Genomic DNA, 26110 nt, shown 5'->3' on the forward strand with positions numbered 1-26110 from the left:
CAAGCCAAAAGCATTCCTCACATTTTGTAAGGTTGTGAATAAAGTTCCGAATTTTATTTTCCCAATTTGATTTCTATCTTATTGCAAGAAGTAGTGTTATAATGAAACATATGGATTAAAAAGCCTCATATTTCATATTTAAAGTATGTATTAACACTGTACAAATGTGAAATTCAAATCAACCTAATACATTCTATGCGTCGTATTTTTACCATGAAATAGTGTTTTCTATTCAAGTCAGATATACCAATAAAATATCCAATAATCCCATCACTGTAACATGCAGTTACCTTAATGTCAGTTCCATTTAAACACATTCTATTTATGCGGCTGCCATTGGGTCGGCTAGAATCAATCCAATAGATGAATTCTTCTCTGTAATCAAAATCTATAGCAATAACATTGTTTAATCCCTATAAATAAAAAAAGGATATGTTTGAATAATAGTTTATAGAAATTATTTTAAAATGTTTTGTTTTAGTTCATAAGAACCACTATCTTCCTTTGAACCTAAATAGTTATAGTTATTACAATGAAGAGCACTTGTGACCAATTCTTTTTAAAAGCACTTTATGTTTATATCTTCTCTGTACCATACACTTAAGATGTTGCATAATTCATTTGAAAATACTTTCCATGCGGGTCACAAAAATTTTGGACTACTTATAGATAAAGATTTAAGTAAATATCCAGTACTGAGTGGGAAAAAATCTGCTTTTAGGGAGATAAAGTGAAAGACTCTCACTTTAGGTTAATATTAAAAAGTATTAATTTAATGTCATTATTATCTGTTGTAGAATAGCCAGAAAAGAGAGTAGATCTAAATTGGAAAGGCCAAAGATCCTTGAAGATTGAAGATGAGCCCTGGGTAGCCATCTGATCAGTCAGAAAAGAAGGTTTAGAATTGACTTTGTCCAAAATCATTTGTCTCAACAAGATAAATCAGCTGTCTCATTTTGTTTCTTCCTGCTTCCAAAGGCCCTTCAGTCAAGAGACTGCCATGTCAGAATTTAAAATTTATAATCTTAGGAGAGTTGTCAGTATTTGACTAAAGAGGAATTGGGTGGTCAACATCTTTTTATTCCACATAGAAAGAGTAGGGAATGCCTGCCTTCAGACTCTTGTCTTTTTCAGAAGGTAAGAAAACTGAACACGAATCCAACTGATAGGTTTCTGGATACCACAGTTCTATGGTGTGATGGGTATGTCTTTTGACAGATTTGATTTGAGAATTGTACATCAGGATTGGGAAATCTTTTTTAGGTGCTGAATTATTCAAATGATTTTGAGGGATTAATTTAATTCTGACCGTTTGTCAGCGCACATAGATTTACTACGCCAATGGACTAACAAAACTTGGATCAGGATTTCCTTTGTGTTAACTCATTTTTAAGGCTTGGATAGTTATTAATATATGAATTTTATGTATTAAAAATAATTGACACTATAGACATTTGGCAAAGCCCTAGAGAGCCATACCATTATATCTGTTGTAAACTTGTTTATATCTACAGTCAACCTAAAATTATAATTAAGACTCAAGTTATTTTGGGGGTCATTTATAAGTAGCTATCATCCTATGGGTAAGGATTAGCACCTTCAGGGAGATTAGCTATTTTGGTTTGTTGGAGGGGGAGGGAAAGGAAGGATGATAATTACCACATCTGGTAATTTCCAGATCTATTCCCCCAATTCAAAAGCAGATATAATGACCCTGCATTAGATTTATATACTCTTTTATAAGACTCAGGCCAAGGCTAAATTATTACTGTTCATATTTTATTTCTTTCTAACGGTCTAAAGAAGACTGAGGATGGCTGAGTTATAGAAGCAATTCAGAGAAGTTTCTGGCAAATATGGATTTTTTTTTTTCTCTCAGCAGGGCTGAATTCTAGTGATAATGATATAAAAGTCATACTTTCAAGTCTTATGTTTTTATTTGGCTTAACATAAACAATCTCCTTCCTCGGCCCCAGATTACAAAGTTAACCTGAAATAGCCTGACAGTTTGGAACTGCTTGTCATTGGTCATAAATAGAGACATAAGTACACATGATAGTCTCTAAATTCTTCACCTCACCCAGGTGAATAAACACAAGTTTATTTCTTACTGATATTACTAATCAAAAATAATGACCATTAATGCTTAAAAAAATCAATCACAGAAAGAAAAGATTTGTTAAATATTCATTCACAAGCTAAAAACTGGGACTCCTTAACAGTGCACTTTAGCATACATATCTGGGAAGTGGTCTATGAAGTTTTAAAATATAAATTGAGTATATTCCAAGTTCTGTACAGAGTTTAATGAATTCACTCCAATAGTAGTTTTCTACAGCTTTACCCTTAATCCCCACAGAAAAGTTTGCAATTCTCTCTTTGCAGAATCATATGCAAGGAACATTAAAACAGCCAAGGGCATGGTCAAAATAATGTCTAAACACTAGAGTCATCCCAGTGGTTTTAAAGCTGAAAATTGGTTTCATCAAAATCCTATTTGCTTCTTTCATTTCTATAGCTGAAGATTTGCACCCTTTGGTTCAAGATGATTAATTTAGGAAATTGTGTTTTGTTTCCCAATGCAATTTTACTGGAGTAAAAACCACTACTAGGATTGAATTGGATAACACTGGAAAACCACTTGATTAATGCTCTTAAATTAATCAAATTAATACTTGATTAATGCATTTTACTTCCCAAATCCATGTTATTACAGTACATTTTCTTTATGCATGTGGTATATGAATTTAAGTTATAGCTGGCCAAGCTACCACTATAATTTAGAATACATAGAGTAAAAAAATAATCTACCAGTTGTTATAATTTTTCACTGTAATGCTTCATACAGACTACAACAGAGAGAATAAAAATCAAGATATGGTAATTGTTCTTCTTAATCACCTACACACACACCAAAAAAATCCTCCCAAACTTAAGGCAAGGATGTCTTTTCACTTATTTTGACTGAGAGAAATATGAGGAGATAATTACTTCCGTTTTTTACTTTATTCTGCACATGTAGACAGAAATCTCTGAGGAAAAAAAAAAAGCCAAAAACCTGTTTCTACTGCCTAGAACTCCTTGAAAATTCCTATAATGCTCTAATGAATTGTAGTTTAAAATATCACCCCTGACAGAAATGACATATTCCAAACAGACTGCAGGCAAAACTGGATGTAAGGATTCTGTCTAGCTTTTTTGTGTGTCTATTTCCTTGCTCAGTGGTCACATTAATAAATGCTTTCGAAATAAACAGATGTTCAGAGTCCTCACGAGCTTCCTCTTTTTTCTCACTCCCCCTTCATTTCCATAAACACTACACGAAGAAAACCATCTGATAGTCACCCCCACTTAGGTACTAGTGAAGGGCAATAGTCGAAAACCATATCAGGAAATAAGTTCTATCTGAACACGTATATTAAAGAAATCTGGGTATATGAAAGAGACTTAAATGATGCATACAGAAAAAAATAATTTTGCTCCATTAAGAACAATCTCTGGTAACATATTATCCATAAAAAGACAAAAGGGATACTGGAGAAATGTCCTAAGTCACAGGGTTGGAAAATAAAGCAAGGAGATGTCATTGAAGCTCTGTTATGGTCTTCATGAAGTCAATAAATACTGTTGTTATTTTAGTTATTAGTTCAACTGAGCTTATACACAGAGTGTTCTAAAGAAAGAACTTTCTCCTTTTCTGATAGCAGAATCTAAAAGGAAGAAATGCTAAACAAACAAACAAAAGCAATCCAGTAAAGAGAAAATAAGCATGTCCCTTTTCGAGATTGTATGAGGAAATCAATGGCTGGCACATTCAACTTTAAATGTATAGAGAGGCTTAGAGGGGATATAGAGACCTACTCCAAAAGAAAAAAATGATTTTCAGGAATTTGTAACTTTGTTATAAGCTTAAAATTAGGCTTCATAGAAAAAAAGAATTAAGTTAAATAATGTAGAAAGCCATTTGGACTGCAAACATTTTTCACATTTATATATGCTAAAACTTTTTCTCTGGAATTGTTATATATATATATATATGATTTTTATATATATCATTATTATTCTTACTTTATGCATCTCTTAAAGAGATAGTGGTCTAATTCTTATATTAATAGATTTGTGTTTAGTTTTTATAAACAACATGAAAATATTTTACATTTTTCCCAGTCTCTGCAGGGTTCACAATGAGAGATTCTTCTCTCTAATGCTACAGTGAATGTTGGTGGCACACTAATCTCAAGAGCAAGAATCTAAACCTCACAGACATTCATGAACAAGTATACGCGTGACGAGTGCGCAGGAAGTCTGACGACTCCAGTGAATTGGAGAGTGTTGGCCTCTACATCAAAGCGTCAACTGCTACAGAGTTTGGATTGTGGACATTCAAGGATGTGAGCCCAGTACTGCTATACCTTCCTATTTATTTTCAGAAGTAACCTGAAATCTAGATTTTTATGTGAACGTTTCATCTTCAATCTGTGACTTAAAGGAAAACTGGAAAATCCAACTGTCAGGGAGAGTTAGTGTCCCATTGCTAATGAATATTTTCACTTAAAATGAAACTAAATTCTTAAGAAAAATGAATGAAACTGGCAATGGCAGTGGAGGAATCCGTCAGTCAGTGACAAAAATAGTTGTAGTTAAGTAAGTTTTCCTTATGCTAAAAAATCACCACATGAATGGCCTTCTTTGCCTATGCCTAATGCTGGCACAAACATATTATAAGAACAAGAAATGTCCCTTTCTTTTCTTTTCTTTTTTTTGGTACACTTGTTCTAGACAGTACTTTCACATATTTATGTCACTATTATATGGTCTGGGGCAAAAAGGCATTTGTAGTAAAACATATACCAACTTAACCTTCCCAAAGAAGCTATTTCTCCTGACAACTAAAAATATGGTATACCTAACTGCATATGATTTCTCTAGTCCATGTAGTAAGCACTGTAGTTTTAGTGACTTGATTTTATGCTATTTTCACTGTAGACTGCAAGAAATAAAAATTGAGGTGAGCAATTCAGAGTTTTCTCTGTCCTGTCCTAAAATGGAAATCACACCTTTTTATCTCAAATAACATATATAAGTAAACTCTGATCATAGAATTTAAACATCAAAACGTATCAACCTGGACTCTCCTGGAGTGGATACGTTGAGGGATGAAGAGGGTAAGACTGAAAATATGTGCCTCACAACCTTTGAACCATGCTTGGATTACCATTACATTTTTGCTCCCTTGCTAATTCTAAATTTTAAAAGCTAGAGATCACCAATCCAACTTTATTTCTTAGTTCTATAAGCAGAAACTGAAAATTATTGAAAAGGCATTAATTTTTAAATCCCAAGGGGTAAAAACAATTTGGGTAACATAAAAAAGACTTTAAAGATAATTTTATGCTTTTTCTAATCTAGCTTTTCTTGAGATAGTTTTCCCTTTCATTAATTAACCTTGCTTTTGTTGTTGTCTTTTTAGTTTGTTTATTTGTTCATTTGTTGTTTTTTGTTTTGTTTTGTTTTGTTTTTGTTTTTTTTACTTTCTTAGATATGGTGTGATGTAACATGTTGGAAACATCACCTGGACAATTCAAATAAAATAACATCTATGGTAATCTTATATATATACATGCATGTGTCCATAAGTAAGTGCTTCATAAATTTTAATTGTGAGATATTTCTATAATTCTAATGCATATCTGGAGTACCCATATTAAACATGAAATAATTATGACAATGTCATACCTGTTTTAAAAGTGTATAGTTGGAGCCATCAGTGCTAATTTTCCTTATTTCATGATGATCAGCCAGAATTAGAAAAGGTTCTTCATCTAAATACCAAGACAAAATGTAATTAAAATTTCATATGTATGGTTTTCAACTTTGCTTAGTTTCAATTTCAGTTTTTGCAGCATTACAAATTTAAATTCAGTGCCCTCTGGTAGATTAATGGTTAAAAAAATTCACACTGAAAATTTCAATTGATAATAAAATGAAAAGATAGCAAATACCCAGGCAGTATGGAAGATCCAGATAATTCTAAATGCATCCCTCTCTTCCCTTCAATTTTCATGAACAGCTGATTATCTAATTTATTCAGAATTGGTGGAAAATATCTGCTGTCATAATCTGATTTTTTAAATGAGTTTCAGGAAATAATACACTACACTTATTTTAGAACCTACAGTACATTTAATTCATATAATCAGAAAAGTCATTCTTGATAATCAAATAAACAGCTAATGCTGTCAGAATGACTTTGGTGAAGATCAAGGGTATCACTGCCTACCAATCTATCTATCTATCTATCTATCTATCTATCTATTTATCTACCTATCTATCTATCTTTTTTAAATCTGCCCAGAGACTTCCCTTAGATACTTTTGGAACTCTGGATTTTATAATTTTTGTTTATTAATTTTACCTTACCCTATAATCTGGCTTTTTAAGCCCTTTAATGGTCATCAGTGGTCTTTATTTCCTTCTTATAGGTTGTCTAATATGTTTATGTTATAGTATCTCATTTGTTGTAGTATGTTATAGTACCTCATTTGCTCTAGAATCTAGGATAGATAATAGTAAGAATCTGACCATGCTCCAAATATATGAAGATTCTCTAAAACTTTAGATCAGTTTTCTCTTAAAACTGATTTTTTTTGGGGAAACAAAATGGATTTTTATTTTGTTTTTTAAGGATTTATTTATTTATTCTAGAGAGAGAGAGGGATATAAAGAATCTTTGCTGAGTGGTGGAGCCTGACAGGGGGCTCAATCTAACAACCCTGAGATCACAACCTGAGCCAAAACCAAGGGTCAGATGCTTAACTGAGTGCATCACCCAGGTGTCTCCCCCCACAAACTGGATATGTAAATAAATAATATTAAGATAGTTTGTATAGCACATTTATATGAATACCTATCTGAATAATTTAAATTCATATTGTCCACCTCCTTGATTTTTATAACCCCGGGTCAATTCAATCAAAGTTTTGTTCAAACTCCTTTTTTTAAACAGCTTTGTTTCTAAGATGAAGTCATATATTTAGTCCCTGATAAGCAAATTTAGTGTCAGGAGAAATTAGAAAAAAAAAAAAAAAAAGGCAATGAAAATGATATTCACTTTATGCAATTTAATATGGATTTTATTCTGAATCATTTATTGTTATAGAGTTATTGTCCTGTTAAATTTATGTTAAAAATTATCACATTCCTCTTTTTTATCTTTTAGTTTCACAGTAAATATATAATACATAGGGCGCTATATTATATTTTAGCATACTTTACATGCCAGGGATTAGAAATTTGTGCCACACATGCTGGACACTTTCCATTAGCAAGGGCAGCACCCCCAATCATTCAGTCTTCGTGTTGATGGTAAGTTGAGACTGAACCCTACTAAAGGGAGTCGGCTGTGTAGTTGAAGGTGCCTTGCCATCTCTTGTCAGCTATATTTATAAATATGAAATTGGTCAGTTATGGTCTACCTTAATATTTAGGCAGTTATGTTCTTTACTGCTCAAATGTAATACCTGAAATTATAAAACTCTTAGAAGAAAACATTGAGAAAAGTCTCCATTAAGTTCTTGGAAATGATTGTTTTAGGTCCAACACAAAAAGCCACAAGTAATAAAAGCAAAAATAAGCAGAAATATATCAAACTAAAAATCTGTGCACAGCAAAAGAAATAACATAGATAAAAGGCAACCTATGGAATGGGAGAAAATATTTGAAAATTATATATTTGATAAGATGTTAATATTAGGGTCAATATTGAACATATACAAAGAGCTCGTTCAAATCAATAAAAAAATAAAATTGATTTTAAAATGGGCAGAGGAGGGCCACCTAGGTGGCTCCATCTGTTAAGCATCTGACTCTTGATTTTGGCTCATGAGGTCAGGATCTCAGGGTTGTGAGATTGATCCTTGTGTTGGGCTCTGAGCTGGGCATGGAGCCTTCTTAAGATTCTCTATCTCCCTCTCTTTCCAACCCTCCCTCTCTCTGTGTGGGGAGAATAAATAAACAAACAAATAAATAAAAATAAGCAGAGGATCTGAATGGACATTTTTTCCAAAGAAGACATACAAATGGCCATCAAGTACATGAAAAGATGCTCAACATCAGTAATCATCAGGGAGATGCAAATTAAAACCATAATAAGATATCACCTTACATCTATTAGAATAGCTATCACCAAAAAAACTTGAGATAACCAGTGTTGGAAGGATGTGAGAAAAGGGAACCTTTGTCCATTATTGGTACGAATGTAAATCCACTATAGAAAAGAGTATGGAGGTTTCTAAAGAAGTTAAAAATAGAACTAACAAATGACCCAAGAATCTCGCTGCTGGTTATTTAGCCAAAGGAATTGAAAACAGGGTAACAAAGATATATCTACATTCCCATGTTAATGACAGCATTATTCACAACATTCAAGACATGGAAACAACCTAAGTATCCATCAACAGTTGAATAAAGAGGATGTGACATATACACACATATGTGTAAATATGTTTATATGTATAGATATCTGTATTCAAATGCATCTTTGATTTATATATTTGTATTTACACATATGCATATCATATCACATGCAATGTATGAATAATATATTAGTTTATATTAAATATTTTCTATATCACAGGCATATGTAATATTACACAGACTTATACACAATGGAATATTATTTAGTCATGACAAAGAATAAAATCCTGCCATGTACAACAACTTGGATGATCCCTGAGGACATTATACCAAGTGAAATAAGTTAGAGAAAAACAAGTATTACGTGAGATCACTTATACATCGAATCTGAACAATAACAAACTCATAGAAACAGACAGTAAATGGTGTTTACCAGGGATTAGGGGTAAGGGAAATGGGGAGATGTTGGTTAAAAAGTACAAACTTCCAGTTAGAAGACAAGTAAAACCGAGAATAAAAGGCACAGCCTGGTGATTATAAATAATACTACTACATACTTAAAAGTTGCTAAGAGAGTAGAGCTTAAATGCTTTTGCCAGAAAAAAGAAATGGTAATTAATGGTAATTAGGTGAAGTGATGGAGGTGTTCATAATACTATCGTGGCAATGATATTGCAGTATATAAGTGTATCAAATCAATGCATTATACGATTTAAAGTTATATAGCATTAAAAAAATTTAAAATACAGTTACATAGTTTTATGTCAACTCTATCTCAGTAAAGTTGGAAAGAATCTCTCCTCTCTTTAGCAACAGTTTTTGTATTAAACTTTGTCTCATCAATAGTTTTTGTATTAAAATTATTATTAGTTTCTAATTATTACTGTTAATGAGAAACAGCTACAGCATGGATACATTACATAATAAGACCAAAACTGTAATCATTAGCATTTGTCCCCTTTATACCATCCTTAGCAAAAAGCTTAAGGTAATAAAAACACTGACTGGTTTTGAGATTTTATTTCTTATCCTAAGGCACTGAATGCATGATGTACCAAGTAGGTTGGTAAAACAAAAACAAAACAAACAAACAAACAACAACAGCAAAAAAGCAGTCTCCAAATAATACACAAATTGATTCAGTGATGAATATTTCAAGAATACTTAAGTAAATATGAAATAAAAAAAAATTGAAAGGGCTACTTTTTGTCTCCAAAATGTGCAAAGGTTTAACCAGTTGAAAGCTGATTTTAAGAATTTCTGTCCCTGGAATTTATTTTATGTAAATAAATAAAATATCTAATGTTTTAAATGGTGTCATGTATATGATATGCATATACATAAGAAACTAGCAATGCTAATTTGATTCATTATACTCAAAGTAAGAGGGTAAGAGACATATTAGGTGTCATTTTTTGCTCATCTAAACAGTCATTATTTGTTTTATATTGCTTTGTATTATTTTAATATGTGCAATTTTCTCCCCTAATGAATTGTAATAGTTTTAAAATTATGGTCCATGTTCTACTGAATTGTCTAATTCACAAAATCAAACACACTACTTGGAACAAACAGAAGTTTAATAATGTTCACCGAATCACTGGAAGAATTCAAATAGTCCTATATAGTCCTATTTAGCTGATTTATTGCTGTTGCCGCCATCATCATTGCCATTACCATTATTGACCTCTTCTCCTTGGCATACATATATGAGTGTGTAAGGTATAGGGGAGAAGGAAAAACTATTATAATACAGTCACAATAGGCTTTTTGATAGTCCTGGCCAAATTTGCTCCTAAGAACCTGTGATGCAGCAGGAAATAGCTCTTTTTACTTCGGAGGACTCTCAAAATCTAGAAAGCACTTAGTAATTCACAAGACCATAATGCAATTTTATAACAAACACAATAGTTTGTGAACAGCACACAAAATTAGAGTGACAGATTCCTAAGTCAGGGGAAGTAGGGAAGAATTTTGATTTCTCACACACAGAAAGGGGGAGTGAATTCAGTAAGAATGGCTATAAAACTCAGAATCCATATGTGTAATTGTGGTTGGATCAGTGGACAAGTTCAGTTCGATACCTGAGAGTGATTTGCAGCCATGTGGGTTATCAGGTTGTATTTCATAGCCATCTGTACAGAGGCACTTGTAGGTCCCATATGTATTGATGCACTGCTGGCTACACGGAAATCCCAAGGAGCATTCATCAATGTCTACACATGTTTTACCATCATCCTTCAGTTGGAATCCAGGCCAGCATTTGCACTGAAGAATGAAAAACATTCATAATCAATTCATATCATTGTCACTGTCTTTTCCTATTGGATATCCTTTTAGCATGATTCAAGAAAGAAAATTATGTAAGAATAGGTAATGGCACGTCTTTTTGTGTCCAGTGATTTTAATAACAATTATGTATATTAAGTAAAGCTAAAAAAGAATTCTCCCAAATACCTTCATTTGATCATCTGAGGTTGGCAAAATTAGAAAGGTTCACTGACGTCATCATACCCATGTGGCTCTAGCATGATGATGACCACAGCACCAGTCAACTTCTTTTGTTCTTTTTCTATTACATTAGATTGTCTTTTCAGAGGACTTTAACAATTGTTAAGAATTAACAGTTACACGGACCTTTGAAGATCACTAACCTTGTTGCATGTGTTATTATTTTTTTTTTAAGATTTTATTTATTTACTTGACAGAGAGAAATCACAAGTAGATGGAGAGGCAGGCAGAGAGAGAGAGGGAAGCAGGCTCCCTGCTGAGCAGAGAGCCCGATGCGGGACTCGATCCCAGGACCCCGAGATCATGACCTGAGCCGAAGGCAGTGGCTTAACCCACTGAGCCACCCAGGCGCCCCTGCATGCGTTATTTTATCAGAGCCTTACAGAAATCTATGATGTAGGTATTATTCTTTTTAGTGAACGGATGAGAAACCTAGAGGCACAAAGATGAAGCTACCTGGATAAAGTCAGGGAGCTGAGACTGTCTGTAACATACAGCAAGGCTCAATTATATTTATCAACTGGGTCTGATTCCATAAACATGTTGATATTGTCTGGAGAAATAAAATAATAGTAACAATTTCCCCACTATAAATTAATGTTTGCATCATGAAATCTTTTCTTCAGCATCTCTATGATGTACTACATGAACCTTTGATGATGATAAACAATATTGACTAAATGGCATGTAAATTCTGAATACAATATCACACCATATATGTCTTTGCAGTCCTAAAGAAGTAGCATACTGTGATCCTGTGATCTGTCACTGTCTTTCAGGTCTGTACTCATTTCCTGTCAAGTACTATATGAGGATTGTAATTACACAAAATGAACCTATAATTGGCCAAATGAGTACAATCATATTAACTTTTACAAACACTATTTAGCACTCTTTGAAGAAAGGAATGTGCAAATACTGAGTAAACAAGTTAAAAAGAAACCCTCAATTGCTAAGAGTAACTAGTATTCAAGAGTTACTCAGCGCAAACATATAATAAACTCAGTCATTTATGTGAAGGTAAAGGTGATGGCAGCAGAGCTTTGTATCTATTGGGAAAATATTAGAGATATATGTGCGCATTATTAAATAGTCAGCAAATAACTGAGATTTTTGGGTACCAGAAAAAGTATTAATTACTTGGGGAAGAGGCAGCATAATCTTCACCTGAAAGGGCTCTAAGGAGAATTAAATACTTTTATTAAGTTCTTCTATCAGGAATGGGTCCCTTTTTGCTCTCAGCACTTTCGTCATTAACAATTTACACCAAAACTTAGCTAATAATCTTTTTAAAATTTTTTTTTTTTTTTTTAAGTTTTTTTTTTTTTTTTTTTTGACAAATAGCATTTTATTTTATTTTATTTTTTTTTTAATTTTTTATTTTTTATAAACATATATTTTTATCCCCAGGGGTACAGGTCTGTGAATCACCAGGTTTACACACTTCACAGCACTCACCAAATCACATACCCTCCCCAATGTCCATAACCCCACTCCCCTCTCTCTCCCCCCTTCCCCCTTCCCCCAGCAACCCTCAGTTTGTTTTGTGAGATTAAGAATCACTTATGGTTTGTCTCCCTCCCAATCCCATCTTGTTTCATTTATTCTTCTCCTACCCACTTAAGCCCCCATGTTGCATCACCACTTCCTCATATCAGGGAAATCATATGATAGTTGTCTTTCTCCACTTGACTTATTTCACTAAGCATGATACACTCTAGTTCTATCCACATTGTCGCAAATGGCAAGATTTCATTTCTTTTGATGGCTGCATAGTATTCCATTGTGTATATATACCACATCTTCTTTATCCATTCATCTGTTGATGGACATCTAGATTCTTTCCATAGTTTGGCTATTGTGGACATTGCTGCTATAAACATTCGGGTGCATGTGCCCCTTCAGATCACTACATTTGTATCTTTAGGGTAAATACCCAGTAGTGCAATTGCTGGGTCATAGGGCAGTTCTATTTTCAGCATTTTGAGGAACCTCCATGCTGTTTTCCAGATAGGTTGCACCAGCTTGCATTCCCACCAACAGTGTAGGAGGGTTCCCCTTTCTCCGCATCCTCGCCAGCATCTGTCATTTCCTGATTTGTTAATTTTAGCCATTCTGACTGGTGTGAGGTGATATCGCATTGTGGTTTTGATTTGTATTTCCCTGATGCCCAGTGATATGGAGCACTTTTTCATGTGTCTGTTGGCCATCTGGATGTCTTCTTTGCAGAAATGTCTGTTCATGTCCTCTGCCCATTTCTTGATTGGGTTATTTGTTCTTTGGGTGTTGAGTTTGCTAAGTTCTTTATAGATTTTGGACACTAGCACTTTATCCGATATGTCGTTTGCAAATATCTTCTCCCATTCTGTCAGTTATCTTTTGGTTTTGTTAACTGTTTCCTTGCTGTGCAAAAGCTTTTGATCTTGATAAAATCCCAATAGTTCATTTTTGCCCTTGCTTCCCTTGCCTTTGGCAATGTTCCTAGGAAGATGTTGCTGCGGTTGAGGTCGAAGAGGTTGCTGCCTGTGTTCTCCTCAAGTCTATTTTCGTGTGTGGTATAAGGAAATGATCCAATTTCATTTTTCTGCATGTGGCTGTCCAATTTTCCCAACACCATTTTTGAAGAGGCTGTCTTTTTTCCATAGGACATTCTTTCCTGCTTTGTCAAAGATTAGTTGACCATAGAATTGAGAGTCTATTTCTGGGCTTTCTATTCTATTGATCTATGTGTCTGTTTTTGTGCCAGTATCATGCTGTCTTGATGATGACAGCTTTGTAACAGAGCTAGCTAATAATCTTTAATAATTTTTTTGTTTTGCTTTGTTTTGTTTTAATCCCTAGGGCCCACTAGCAAGCCAGCAAATCAAAGCAAAAACCATAGCTTGATTTTCCATACTCTCCTCATCCAACTCTTACTTTCTTTGAGAACATTCATCCTGCTACCTGATTTAGGAAGTCAAGACAATTGGTGCTTTGTGATGGCAAAAGAAAGCAAGATGCTTAATGTCACCTAAGTGTACACTTAAAAATGGTTAAAATGGTAAATTTTACGTCAGGTATATTGTACCACAATTTTTAAAAGAAGTAAGTTTTTAAAAGAAAGTGAGAAAATGACAGGATACAAAAAGTTATCACTGAAAAGCAGTGGAAAATAAGTCATGCGGTCATGAGGTTGGGAAACCAGAGAGCCATCGTCTGACATAGGACAGTGTTGAATTCAGGGGACACTTTAAGGACAAGTGAAAGGAATTTTAATAGACCGTACTGAATTCTTCTCAAAGAGTATTATAAAAGGAAATAAACAGTGTCCTGGTTTTAATGGGATTTCTGGAAATCACTTTGAATGGCTAATGTGAGGCTTATAGAACTATTATATCAAAGAGACAGCTTAGATAAAAAACATATTTATGGAAAATCAATTTCTTAAAGTAAAATTGGTAGAAGTTACCAAATGTAATATATATTTCTATAAACAAATAAAATTAGAATGCTTAAGGTTATCAGTAGCTTTTAAAATAATTGTTTATTGAAATGGAAGATTTTTAAAAAGATAACCAACAAAAACATTTTTTTACTCCAAAATAACCCAAAGGCCTCAGTGGGAAATCCTACTAGTCTAACTTTCATAAACTGAATGGGAGAAACTAATAATTATTTGCATTTTCAAAGATAAAAAAGGAGAGATTCACCTACATTTAGTAGAAATTTTAAAAAATTTTCACCTTTATTTATAAAGAAAAGTAATCTTTATGAAACTGAGATTTATATATATTCAATACAGCTTAATATTTCTCATCATTAAGAACAGCTTCAAATTGTCCTGATTTGTATTAAGTTTTATAGAAGGTCCTACAGAGAAATACAGGTACTCAAACTTTTCCTATTGCATTCAAGTTTTTGGCAGGTTTTTAAGGGATATTTGGCAAATATTATTTCATTCCTAATATATATATATTAAAACTTATTTCTCTCCCAGAGGTACATTTATTTTTACATGGTAAATTATACTTTACATCAAAATAACATCCTTGCTTTTATTCCTCCCTTTTGAATAGTTAGATACATTATATTTATTTTGTAACAAATGTGCAAATTGTTCACAGTCCATAAGATCTATGTCTTGCTTTTGTAAGCAATTTTCATTTTATTGCAGATTTTGGAGGAGGATCTCTTGTCATGTTCTACAGATACCATGAAAAATAGGTTATTGGATGGTTTTCCCCATTCAGTGGAAGAGAGAAACTCACAAACTAACTCTCCCCCCAAAAAGTATTTCTTACCAACAAATTATCATGAATATAGATGTGTGGTGTGTGTGTGTGTGTGTGTGTGTGTGTGTGTGTGTAAAATCTCAGCACAATATGTAAAATATTTGGATTAAAATTTTATTTACATCTCTCACTTACGATTCTAGTCTTAGCTACTTGAATTTTTATATTGCTCTTGTTTCCCCAATAGATGCTTTATTTTATTCATTAGTTTTGACATGTGTACATATTCAAGAACACTATTCATATCAATTCTGTCAGGTATACATATAGACTCTCTGAATGATTAAATATGTTTTCTATTTTAAGAAGAATTCTCACTTCATTCTATGACTCCTTTCTGAGAAGTTAAGGTAAAAACACTTATTTAAAAAAATTATCAATAAATAAGTATTTCTGTGTAACATGTCCTATAAAGTAATTAAAACAGATTTAACATGGCATTCTGGATGATACCTATTTCTACCATAGTCGTTTTCTAAACATGGCACTTCTTAGCATGAGGTACTTCTTATATTCAGGCATTCTATCGCATTTTATTTTTTCATTTTAATTTTTAAAGATTTATTTATTTATTTTAGATAGGAAGAGAGAGAGAGAAAGAGAGAGAATTGGGGGAGTAACAGAGGGAGAGGGAGAGAGAGAATCCTTGAGCAGACTCCTTGCTGAGCACAGAGCCCGATGTGGTGCTCCATTCCAGTACCCTGAGATCAAGACCCAAGCTAAAATCAGGAGTTGGACGCATAACCAACTGAACTACCCAGGCACCTCACATGAAGCCATTTAAAAAGTATTACACTTCATTCTGCATGTTATGTCAAAAGGTGACCACCTTATATTCTATAATTTTTAGATTTCACCAATGTTGTTACAACAGACTTAAATACATTCAGGATAAGCAAAAAGAGCTCTACTTTGAAATTAATGTCTTTAGGTAGATAAGCAGATATAGATTCTATGATATATACATTCTATATGTTATATTATATTATATTATATTATATACACAGGTCTAAAGAACTATTTCTAAACTGGGAATTGAAATTAAACTAATTATCTCTAATAATTCTATGACACACTCCCTAATTTTTCAGGAAACACATCTATCTTGATTGTGCCTAAGTCATTGGTAATACTTTTTCTGCTTCATTGGGTTTCAAAATATTTACTGCCAAAATTAATTACTTGATACATATTCATCTCATTAAGAGATATTTTGGCTCATTTGTCTTGTTTCACTTTATCTACAATACAATACTTGTGAGTACATATGTGTTTTAAGTATGTAAATTTAACCAAATCTCTTAATACAGTATTTGGACATTTTTTTTTTTAACAAATATAGTTTTCTTAATGATTCACTTTTTTTTTTTTTTTTTTTTTTTTTTAAAGATTTTATTTATTTATTTGAGAGAGAGACAGTGAGAGAGAGCATGAGCGAGGAGAAGGTCAGAGAGAGAAGCAGACTCTCCATGGAGCTGGGAGCCCGATGTGGGACTCGATCCCAGGACTCCAGGATCACGACCCGAGCCGAAGGCAGTCGTCCAACCAACTGAGCCACCCAGGCGTCCCATCTTAATGATTCACTTTTTATCTCCATTTTTGCACAGGGAAAAATGATCATGGTAGTTCTCTGGTTAAATTTATATACAATAATATCCTATCAATGTTGTTAAGCTAATCATAATACCAGAAATACAGAGATTCCAAATGGCAAAGTGGTTGTTTGGCTAAATTTACCACTAGATAGGACTGGCTTGCCATAGAATGTCAAAGTTGGCAGGGAAAAAGGTACAATACCTCTGCAACACAGAAATATTTTATCTAGCATGCTTTAAAGAAAGGCATTTAGTAATTGAACACTACATCAAAAACTAATGGTGTACTATATGTTGGCTAACTGAACATTTAAAAACAAAAAAGACATTTACCTACAATTTAACCCTTTTAGTAATGAGAAATTAGGCAGCTCATTTCAATGCAAAGAGAGTACTTTAGAACACTTTTCCTCATATTGAGCAGAATCTGCTTCCCAACTCATAATTCCAACCTTGGAAGTAACTCAGACTAGGTCCGTTCCTTAATCCTGTATTTCATATACTTGATTTCAGTTAATAAGCTGTCTTTGCTCCAGGCGAAACTTCTTCCAATGGCATGTGTTCCAGACTCCTTATGCTTCTGGATGCATAAATTTGTATACACTACAATTTGTCAAGGTTCCTCTTACAATGTCATGTCCATTAATGCACATAGTATTCCAGGTGTTAACTGCCCAGTGCAGAACACAGTAGAATAAAATCTAATCTCAGTAATGGTCTTAACTGGCATTAGACTGCTTCTGTGTTTTGTAGGAGCACATCCTATTGCTAATTCACATAGAGCTATTGCTCAGTTAAAAACACTGACTTTCAAATGAATTGCTCTTCCTGAGATTTTCCCACACTTACATAAGCAGTGTTAACCTAATGCACAGCTTTCATTTTAATATTATGCTCATTGGCATCCTCCATTCCAACATGAATGAAACAGGAATACAGAGAAAAAAAAAAAAAAAAAAAGCTATTCCTGTCAATCAGTTTTGTCAGTGAATCACACTCTTCAGGAAAATAGTGCTAACAAAAAGCAATTAGGATATTAGGCATGATTTATTTTTACCTGCACTCAGTCCTAATAATTGATGAATTCTATTTTTTCTTCCTGTTTATATGAATAATATCGTATTATCCAGTGTTGTGGTAAATAAATGATTAGCTCATTTCACTTCAAAGATGAGAGGAAGAATGAGGGAAGGAATGGGAACTTAAGAGTTGCATACGTATTTGTGTGCTATTAACATGGCAACATCTCCCTAAATACTGGTTTTCCTATGCTTTTTTTTTCTCTTTTATATTTTGCATATATTGAAAAACACGTTGACATTTTTGTCTTTCTGAGTACATTTTTACAGTTTTTACATCACATTATTATTATGAATTGCTTGTATAGATACTTTTCATTTAAGTAGTTTTACTTAAAGACATCATGATGCATTCTAAATATTATAGCCATATCTGATTGAATGGCATTCATTATCACAAATCCAATGTATCATGTTATTTACTATTTTTAATGAGTACCTACCTTGTAACTGACAGGAAGGTCCTGACAATCTTGAGAACATCCACTGACTTTCTTACTCAAACATTCATTTATATGGCAGTTTCTCTCATCTGAGCCATCGCCACAGTCATCCTTATTGTCACAAAGACCTCCACTGGGAATGCACCTGCCATTTTTGCACATAAAAAATGAACTGTTGCATGACTGTTCTGGAAAAAAAAATAAAACAAATGGAACATAAAGGGCATGCCATTGCTTTATACTACAATTGCTGAAAACATTCACAAATATGATAACTTATCTGTCAAAAATTATAGTGAATATATACATACATATAAAATCCTCTGTAGTGTAGTCTTTTTTACACAAAATATAAAAAAAATCAAGGGCAAACTGTACTTTCATGTTCAACAATTACTGAAAATCTTCCTTTGCCATTAAAATTAGCAATCAAAATAAGCACCTATAGTAAAATTAAGTATTTCTGTCTTCATCTATATTGTGAAGAATTAATTCAAAAGTATAATGATAGTTTGACATCTCCCTCAAGCCATAGGTCTCTTAGAAATTATATGTCACTAAAAATTAAGAATCTAGAATAGGTAGATATTCCTAAATTCTTTTTCTTCTTGAAAATATAACATTGACATTTTTAAGTTGGGGCATAAAAAGGACATTTGTGGTGAATAATAGTTGTTCCAAATATAGCTATGGAAAAGGAGTTTAGGTTTTGCAGCAACTCATAACCTGATGACTTGAACATTACTCATTATCATACATGATAAAAGAAAGCCTATTAGCATGTAAAGTACATGAGAGAATGGTAATTGGGTTTATTTTAAATATATGACTATGTATTCAGTCTCTGGAATAGTCAAATGATAAATAGACCAAGTTTAGGTATGTATATATTTCTGTTCAAATGATATGCAATATACTTCATTTTGCCCAAGTATCACTGATACAGACTTTCTCTCAGTAAATCTCAACTTATTTTGTTTGATTTTTCAAATAGGTCCATACAAAGAAATTATTTTCACATAAAATTAAGTATTAAGAAAAAATGACATTTTGAAGGGGTCAAGATGATCGATTCCTTAGGCTCATCGCCCCAAATCTTCATATTTTAGCACAGATTTAAATTTCTAAAACTTGCTGCAAAACAGAGTTGATTACTAGGATCTTTCATGGTGTCACTTGTAACATCACATGCTTAATTATTTGCATTTCTTTTCATTAAATATCATACTAGACTGAAGTGAAAATCAGAGTCACAGTTTTGTCATTGAAAACCAATTTGGAAATAAGTATAATATTATATATTTTTGTACCTGCACTTTTGCACTTTGGATTTAAAGGTGCTTCATCAGAATGATCAGGGCAATCAAAGTCTCCATCACACTGCCATTGAGTATTTAAGAGACATCGTCCATCAGCACAACTAAATTCTTCTGCATTGCACTGTCGGTATCCTAGAGACAAAGAAATAAACATTCTAATTCATATAACAAATATTAAATCTGCATTCCCTAACATTCACTATACCTAATTAACAATGGGAGTTACCCATGTCTCCTACGGGAAATGTTTCTTATTCCTTTTGGGGACAGTGGTCATACTTGCAAGAAATATTTGTGGTTGAGAAGTAGGATTAAGGCCTAGGAAATAAAATAAAAAACAAGGCAATCTTATTGCTTCTGGGAGAGGAAACAAAATGCAATACTCAAGGATACTATCTCTGTTCCCCTATTATCTATATCCTAAAGAATTCCCTTTGAATAGAAAACAAGAATAAAGCAGGGCACCTGGGTGGCTCAGTCACTTAAGCAGCTCCCTTCGGCTTGGGTCATGATCTCAGGGTACTGGGATCAAGTCCCACATCAGGCTCCCTCTCCCTCTGCTTGCCTCTCTGCCTACTTGTGCTCTCTATCTCTCTGTCAAATAAATAAATAAATAAATAAATTTTTAAAAAAAAGAAAACAAGTATAAAGCTATTAATTTTTTTCAAGACTAAGCTTGGTTAGGTATAGTAACAGAACATATGGATGAAGTGATTCCAAGTTATAATGATAATTCTCAGAAGCTGTAATGCCATGTTTATGTTTGGAAGCAGCATTGAAAGCGTAAAGACATTGTTAAAATAAAAAAAAAAGCCAATATAAAGCAATAAGCACAGAACTATTATAATTATCCTACGTATTGGTACTTAGAGGCATTAAAAAGCTTTATTCAAATCATAGTACCAACCCGTCAATTTTTAATGATCATATCTATGCCTGTTTGTAAGTAAAACTCATTTGATTTTGACTATTATGAGTTTTAGATTGAATTTTTGCTAAGTTTGTTAACAATAAAACTGTCATTTCTATTAGAAACTTTCGGGTAAATCTGGTAAATATTCTACTTTTGAAGAGAGGGAATAAGATCTGCATGTTAATTAACAAATAAACAATATTCCAATAAAAAATAATTCAACAATGATTATATAACTGAGATTTTTATCATACTGAATGGCAAAACTACAAAGTTCTAAAATACCTTCAGTTTCGCCAGTCTTTCTTCCTCTCTGCCCTTCACTAGTTCATTCTCAGTCAACAGGTATATTACATTCAAGTTTCTCCCAGCCCAGTAACAATTAAAATCCATCTGGGGCGCCTGGGTAGCCCAGTCAGCTAAGCTGCCTATTCCTGATTTTGGCTCAACTCATGAATTCAGGATTCTGGTATCAAACACCTCTCGGCCCCCTCGCCCACCCACGTAGGGCTTCATGCTCAGCAGGGAGAGTCTGCTTAAGGATTATCTCTCACTCCTCCCTTCCCCTGCTCATGTGCCTCCTCTCTCTCTCTCTGTCTCTTGCTCACTCTCTCTCTAATAAATAAAAATCTTTCAAAAGAAAACAAAAACCATCCACATAACTCTTAACTACACATGATTCTTCTTCTATGCCACCCTACCCAGCATTCCCTTATTTATCTCCAGTTCATCCTCAAATCATTCACATCCATTTCTACAACTTCTACCTTCTGAAATTCCTCTCAGAGCTAACAAATACCAAATGACAAGCATCACATTCAAAGGAGCCTCAGACTCCTATTTCACTTTCCTGTAGCATTGGATGTTGTTGAGCCCACTAGCTTGTAAATAACTGCCTGGTTTAATTTTTACAACCCACTCCCGTGGCATCTGTCTTATTTGGCTTCTGTTGTTCCCTTGTATCCTTCCTTCTGTATGAAGAAGGCATCTCCTGTTCGATCCTAGAATATTGTGGGTGAAGCCCCAACTTCAATCTTTAGTCCATTCTTCTCCTCTTTTCCTTTCTACAGTGTTAGGTGTTCTCCTTTTTTGTCATTTTTGAATATCACCTTTATGCCTATGGTCACCAAATTAATCTTATTTGTCCTGATCATACTTCTGGTCTCTAGAACTAAATTTTCAAACATTCACTGTAGAGCTTCATGTTGATTGTCTGATTAACACTCATTCAAAACATCCCAAATTAATTCTTTTTAAAATTTCTCTTCTCTGACACCAGCAAAACGTGGCCCTTAACCTCCCATGTTCCAAATCTCATTAATGATGGTAACACCATCCACCAAGTGATCCAACCTGGAAATTTTCCTTTATCCTCCACATCTGACTGCAAATGGATTCTGACCCGTCCTTGTTCTTTCCATTCCAACATTTCTGCCCTGGCTTCCCATCACCTCATTAATCATCATAACTATTGCAATAATCTTTTATCTAGCTTCTTTTCACCTAATGGCTCCCCTCTCCCATGGCAATATTTCATCCATTCTGCTGAAAAAGATGGGTCTGAAACATATCTTGATGGTGGCATTCTCAGTTTCAAAATGTGTTGGCAACTGAGAGCTAAAATAATAAACTACAAATTCTTTACACTGTATTTCAGACTTTTCAGAATCCAGTTTCAACTTTCTAACTTCAATTTACCTCACAAAAGACAAATTGCTATTCTTCACCCATGTGAATTTGTAGGCATTTGTCAACATACATAGAACTTTCTATGTGTCCAGAACAATTCTAAGCATTTCACAAATATTAATTCATTTAATTCTCTTAACAGCTCTAAAAGTTAAAATGTTACTATATATATTTTTTACAGATGAGGAATTTAGGGACAGAAAGGTGAAATAACTTCAAAGGTCACACAGATAGTAAGCGGAGGAGCCAGGATCTAAACCCAGGCCATCTGCCTCCAGGGTCTGTGCTTTTAACCATTGTGTTATTTTATCTACCATCTAAATATGACTTTCTTTAACATTCCCTACTTCTGTTCTTTAGTGCTTCAAAAACTATTCTCTCAGCTCTGATCCCATCTATTGTGATTCTTAGTCCCATCTGACAATGTGTGCTATTATTCTATTTGATTTTCCTGTTTGTCTGCAAATTCTTCTAGTGGGATCTCTATCTCATTCATCTCCAAATCAACTGAATAAGTGTCTAGCAGAGGGAAGATATTCAATCAGACATAACTATACTTCAGATTTACATCTTGAGTTATGATGTACCTTGTAAAATATCACACTGAATCCATGACTTTATGGTGAGATGAGCATAAAAACTGGTATCCACTGATTTCAAAGAGATTACTACCAAAGACCAAGGCTGTAGACACAACACAGGGAGGACAACAGAGGGCACTAAATCGACTGCCTTTTATGATTATATATGGATTTTATGGCTTTTCATTTTATATTTACTCATGTATGCATTTAAGGATTTTGAGGTTTTTTAACAAAAAATACTAGGTTCATGTAAGACTTCAATTTCAACTAGGAATATTTAATGATTTCACTACAAAAGTTACATATGTATTTGCATATATATTACATCAGTGATGGTCAGATAAATATAAATGCAATGAGAAGATACATTTCATCATAATAAAACTTAATTTTAACAAATAAGTGTACATGTAAACCTTTAAGGTAAAAGAAAAATGTTAAGTATGCAGTTTCTCTGATAATTGTGAATTCTCTTACTTTTTTCCTCACTCAAATATTTGATTTGGCTAAAAGAGTGAACTAGCTAGCCATATATTGTCTTTAAAGTTTAAAGTAGTTTCAACTAAAGACATTTTTCTAACCATTTCCCCATGTGGTTCTTAATAAGAACACACCACAGTAGGCATGCTCTCCAAATCAATGTGTACTATGCTAGAATGTAAAGAGGTTATTGTGGTACTTCTATGAATAACTACGTTAACATGCCCTTAATGACATTATGAGTTGTATTCATCATTTATTTCTATTTTTTTTTAAGATTTTATTTATTTATTTATTTATTTGAGATTGTGCGAGAGAGAGAGAACAGAGGGAGAGTGAGAGTGAGAAGCAGACTCTCCCTGAGCAGAGAGCCTGATATTTAACTAGGGCTAAGCCACCCAGGCGTCCCTATTTCTATATTTCTTGAGTTATCTTAAAATACCACTCAGCCTGAGAATCTCTTCCATGAAAATTCCCTATATACTTACCACACTGCAGTGACTCATCAGAGCCATCTCCACAGTCATCATCATGGTCACAGACAAATTGCTTGGGGATGCACAGTTTATTATGACACATGAAAGCATTTTCATCACATGTATTATTGGGGGCTAAGAAAGATATCACAAAGAATAAAGTTAGATGAGTACCTATTTTATCTTCCCCCACCTGAAAAGTTTAGGGGATGTATGCTGTTATTCTCAATAATTCATAGTTATTTAGAGAAAGAAAAGTTTGCCCAATATTCCATTCAAAATATATATGACCATGTATATAAATTCATAATATATGTTAACATAAATATATTTATATATGAAATACATGAATGTAATTCAAAGTTTCAGTAGTAATACATTCAACAATTCCACAGTGACCCTGAAATTTCAGGCCACTTAGCAATTTGTCAGTTTGCTGAAGGATGAATTCAAAGGATCATACATGATTTAAAAAAAATCACTCAACTGTAATAATGTGGCTGGGTTTTTTCCTCTCTTCATGTCTGTAGTAATATCAGTAAGGTGATTTTAAGAAAAACAAAAAACAAAAAACAAAAAAACCCCACCTTGCTTCTTTGTGAAAACTGAAACTGAAAAGACTACCAAGTGCTAATAATGGTCATGGTGGAAGTGAAAAGAAAACTTCTAAAAAGCAAAGAAAGTTATTACTTCTAAAATGAAAATAAAGCTTTTGGGTTAAATTAAGATCTATGGTGTGATAAGCCCAAGCTTTAAGTATCACATAAAATTCGAAATACCTATGCAAAAAATGGAATATCCATTCTTTTGAAATCCTGATCCATGACAGTAGTGCTGTAGCAAGGATCCTAGCCAAGTTGGAAAGTGTTTGACCAAAAAGTACAATTGCTTTCAGCAAAAGTTCAGAAGCTGGTAACTTATGCAGAGTGAATAAACTTTAATATGCATAGAATCAATAATGGTTTGAGGAGATCATTTAAATATTTTCAATAACCTTGTCTTATATTTAAAGGATAAATGCTCTGTTAGACTCAAGATTTGGGATATTTCAAATGTAAAAATAATCTGCTATATAATAGATGATAACTAAACTTACTATGGTAATCACTGCATAATATTACATATAAAATCATTATGTTGTATACCTAAAACTAATTCAATGTTATACATCATTTACATCTCATTTTTAAGTAAAATAAAAAATAATCTGATATATGCCATTATAGTCCACCAGAAAGAGGAAGATTTTGTAAAAAGTCACTCTGCTATTTATGATTTGTATCCTGAGGAAAATATTTACCTTCTTGTTGCATGTTTCTTTATCCATTTAATGGGATAATAAAATCTATCAGAGAAATTTCTTGGAAGAACGGGATAAGATATATGAAGCAGATCAGCTCATTTCAGGTACTCAATAAATTCCTAGGCGCTGTTTAAATTCCTATCTATGTAACAATTATTTTTGGCAGATCCTAAAAACATTTCACTGGGATACTGGGGGAATTCAATAATGTAAATAAAAGCACCTACCAAAATGATTGGCATATAATGGGCACTTGAAAAAATTTATATGCCTTCAATCTCCTCCTTTCATGTCTTACTATGGACTTCCCTTTACCTAGAACACCTTTCTCTTTCTTCTCTTTGTTCAATATGACTCAGATATTACTACTTTTTCTTGAAATCCTTCCATGACACTTCTACTATTTTTTACATATTATTTTTTTGTGATGACCCAGTATCTTTTCTATACTTTGTTCTGACAGGATAATGAGGATAATGATTTTTTTACAAGTTTCTCAGCTAAGGAAGATGTGGTCCATATACACTATGGAGTATTATGCCCCCATCAGAAAGGACGAATACCCAACTTTTGTATCAACATGGACAGGACTGGAGGAGATTATGCTGAGTGAAATAAATCAAGCAGAGAGAGTCAATTATCATGTTTCGCCTATTTGTGGAGCATAAGGAATAACATGGAGGACATGGGGAAATGGAGAAGAGAAGGGAGTTGGGGGAAATTGGAGGGGGAGATGAACCATAAGAAACTGTGGACTCTGAGAAGCAATCTGAGGGTTTTGGAGAAGAGAAGAGTGGGAGGTTGGGTGAGCTGGTGTTGGGTATTATGGAGGGCATGGATTACATGGAGCACTGGGTGTGGTGCATAAACAATGATTCTGGAACACTGAAAATAAATTTTAAAAAGAAATTTAAAACAAAACAAAACAAAAAACAAACAAAAAACCAAGTCTATCAGCTCCCTAGCCCCAGACTTCCCCGTATTCCAAAAAGGAAATCTACTTTAAAGTTAGCAATGACAAGAATGGAGACA

The 26110-nt window shown here is 33.4% G+C and overlaps 1 protein-coding gene across 1 annotated transcript in view; it reads right to left on the reverse strand.

Moving 5' to 3' along the window:
• The window catches only part of LRP1B (LDL receptor related protein 1B), a 1620129-nt gene that overhangs the window by 238428 nt on the left and 1355591 nt on the right, over positions 1-26110 (reverse strand). Inside the window, exons 53-58 of the mRNA XM_045066491.1 lie at positions 23788-23910; positions 19625-19765; positions 18315-18502; positions 10500-10683; positions 5737-5822; positions 291-413 (exon numbers count right to left, since the gene is read on the reverse strand). Of these exons, the coding sequence (XP_044922426.1) occupies positions 291-413; positions 5737-5822; positions 10500-10683; positions 18315-18502; positions 19625-19765; positions 23788-23910 (845 nt within the window). The remainder of the gene's footprint in view (positions 1-290; positions 414-5736; positions 5823-10499; positions 10684-18314; positions 18503-19624; positions 19766-23787; positions 23911-26110) is intronic.

Source organism: Mustela putorius, unplaced genomic scaffold, assembly GCF_011764305.1.
Source record: "Mustela putorius furo isolate JIRA1106 unplaced genomic scaffold, ASM1176430v1.1 tig00003867_pilon_pilon_pilon, whole genome shotgun sequence".
NCBI lineage: Eukaryota > Metazoa > Chordata > Mammalia > Carnivora > Mustelidae > Mustela > Mustela putorius.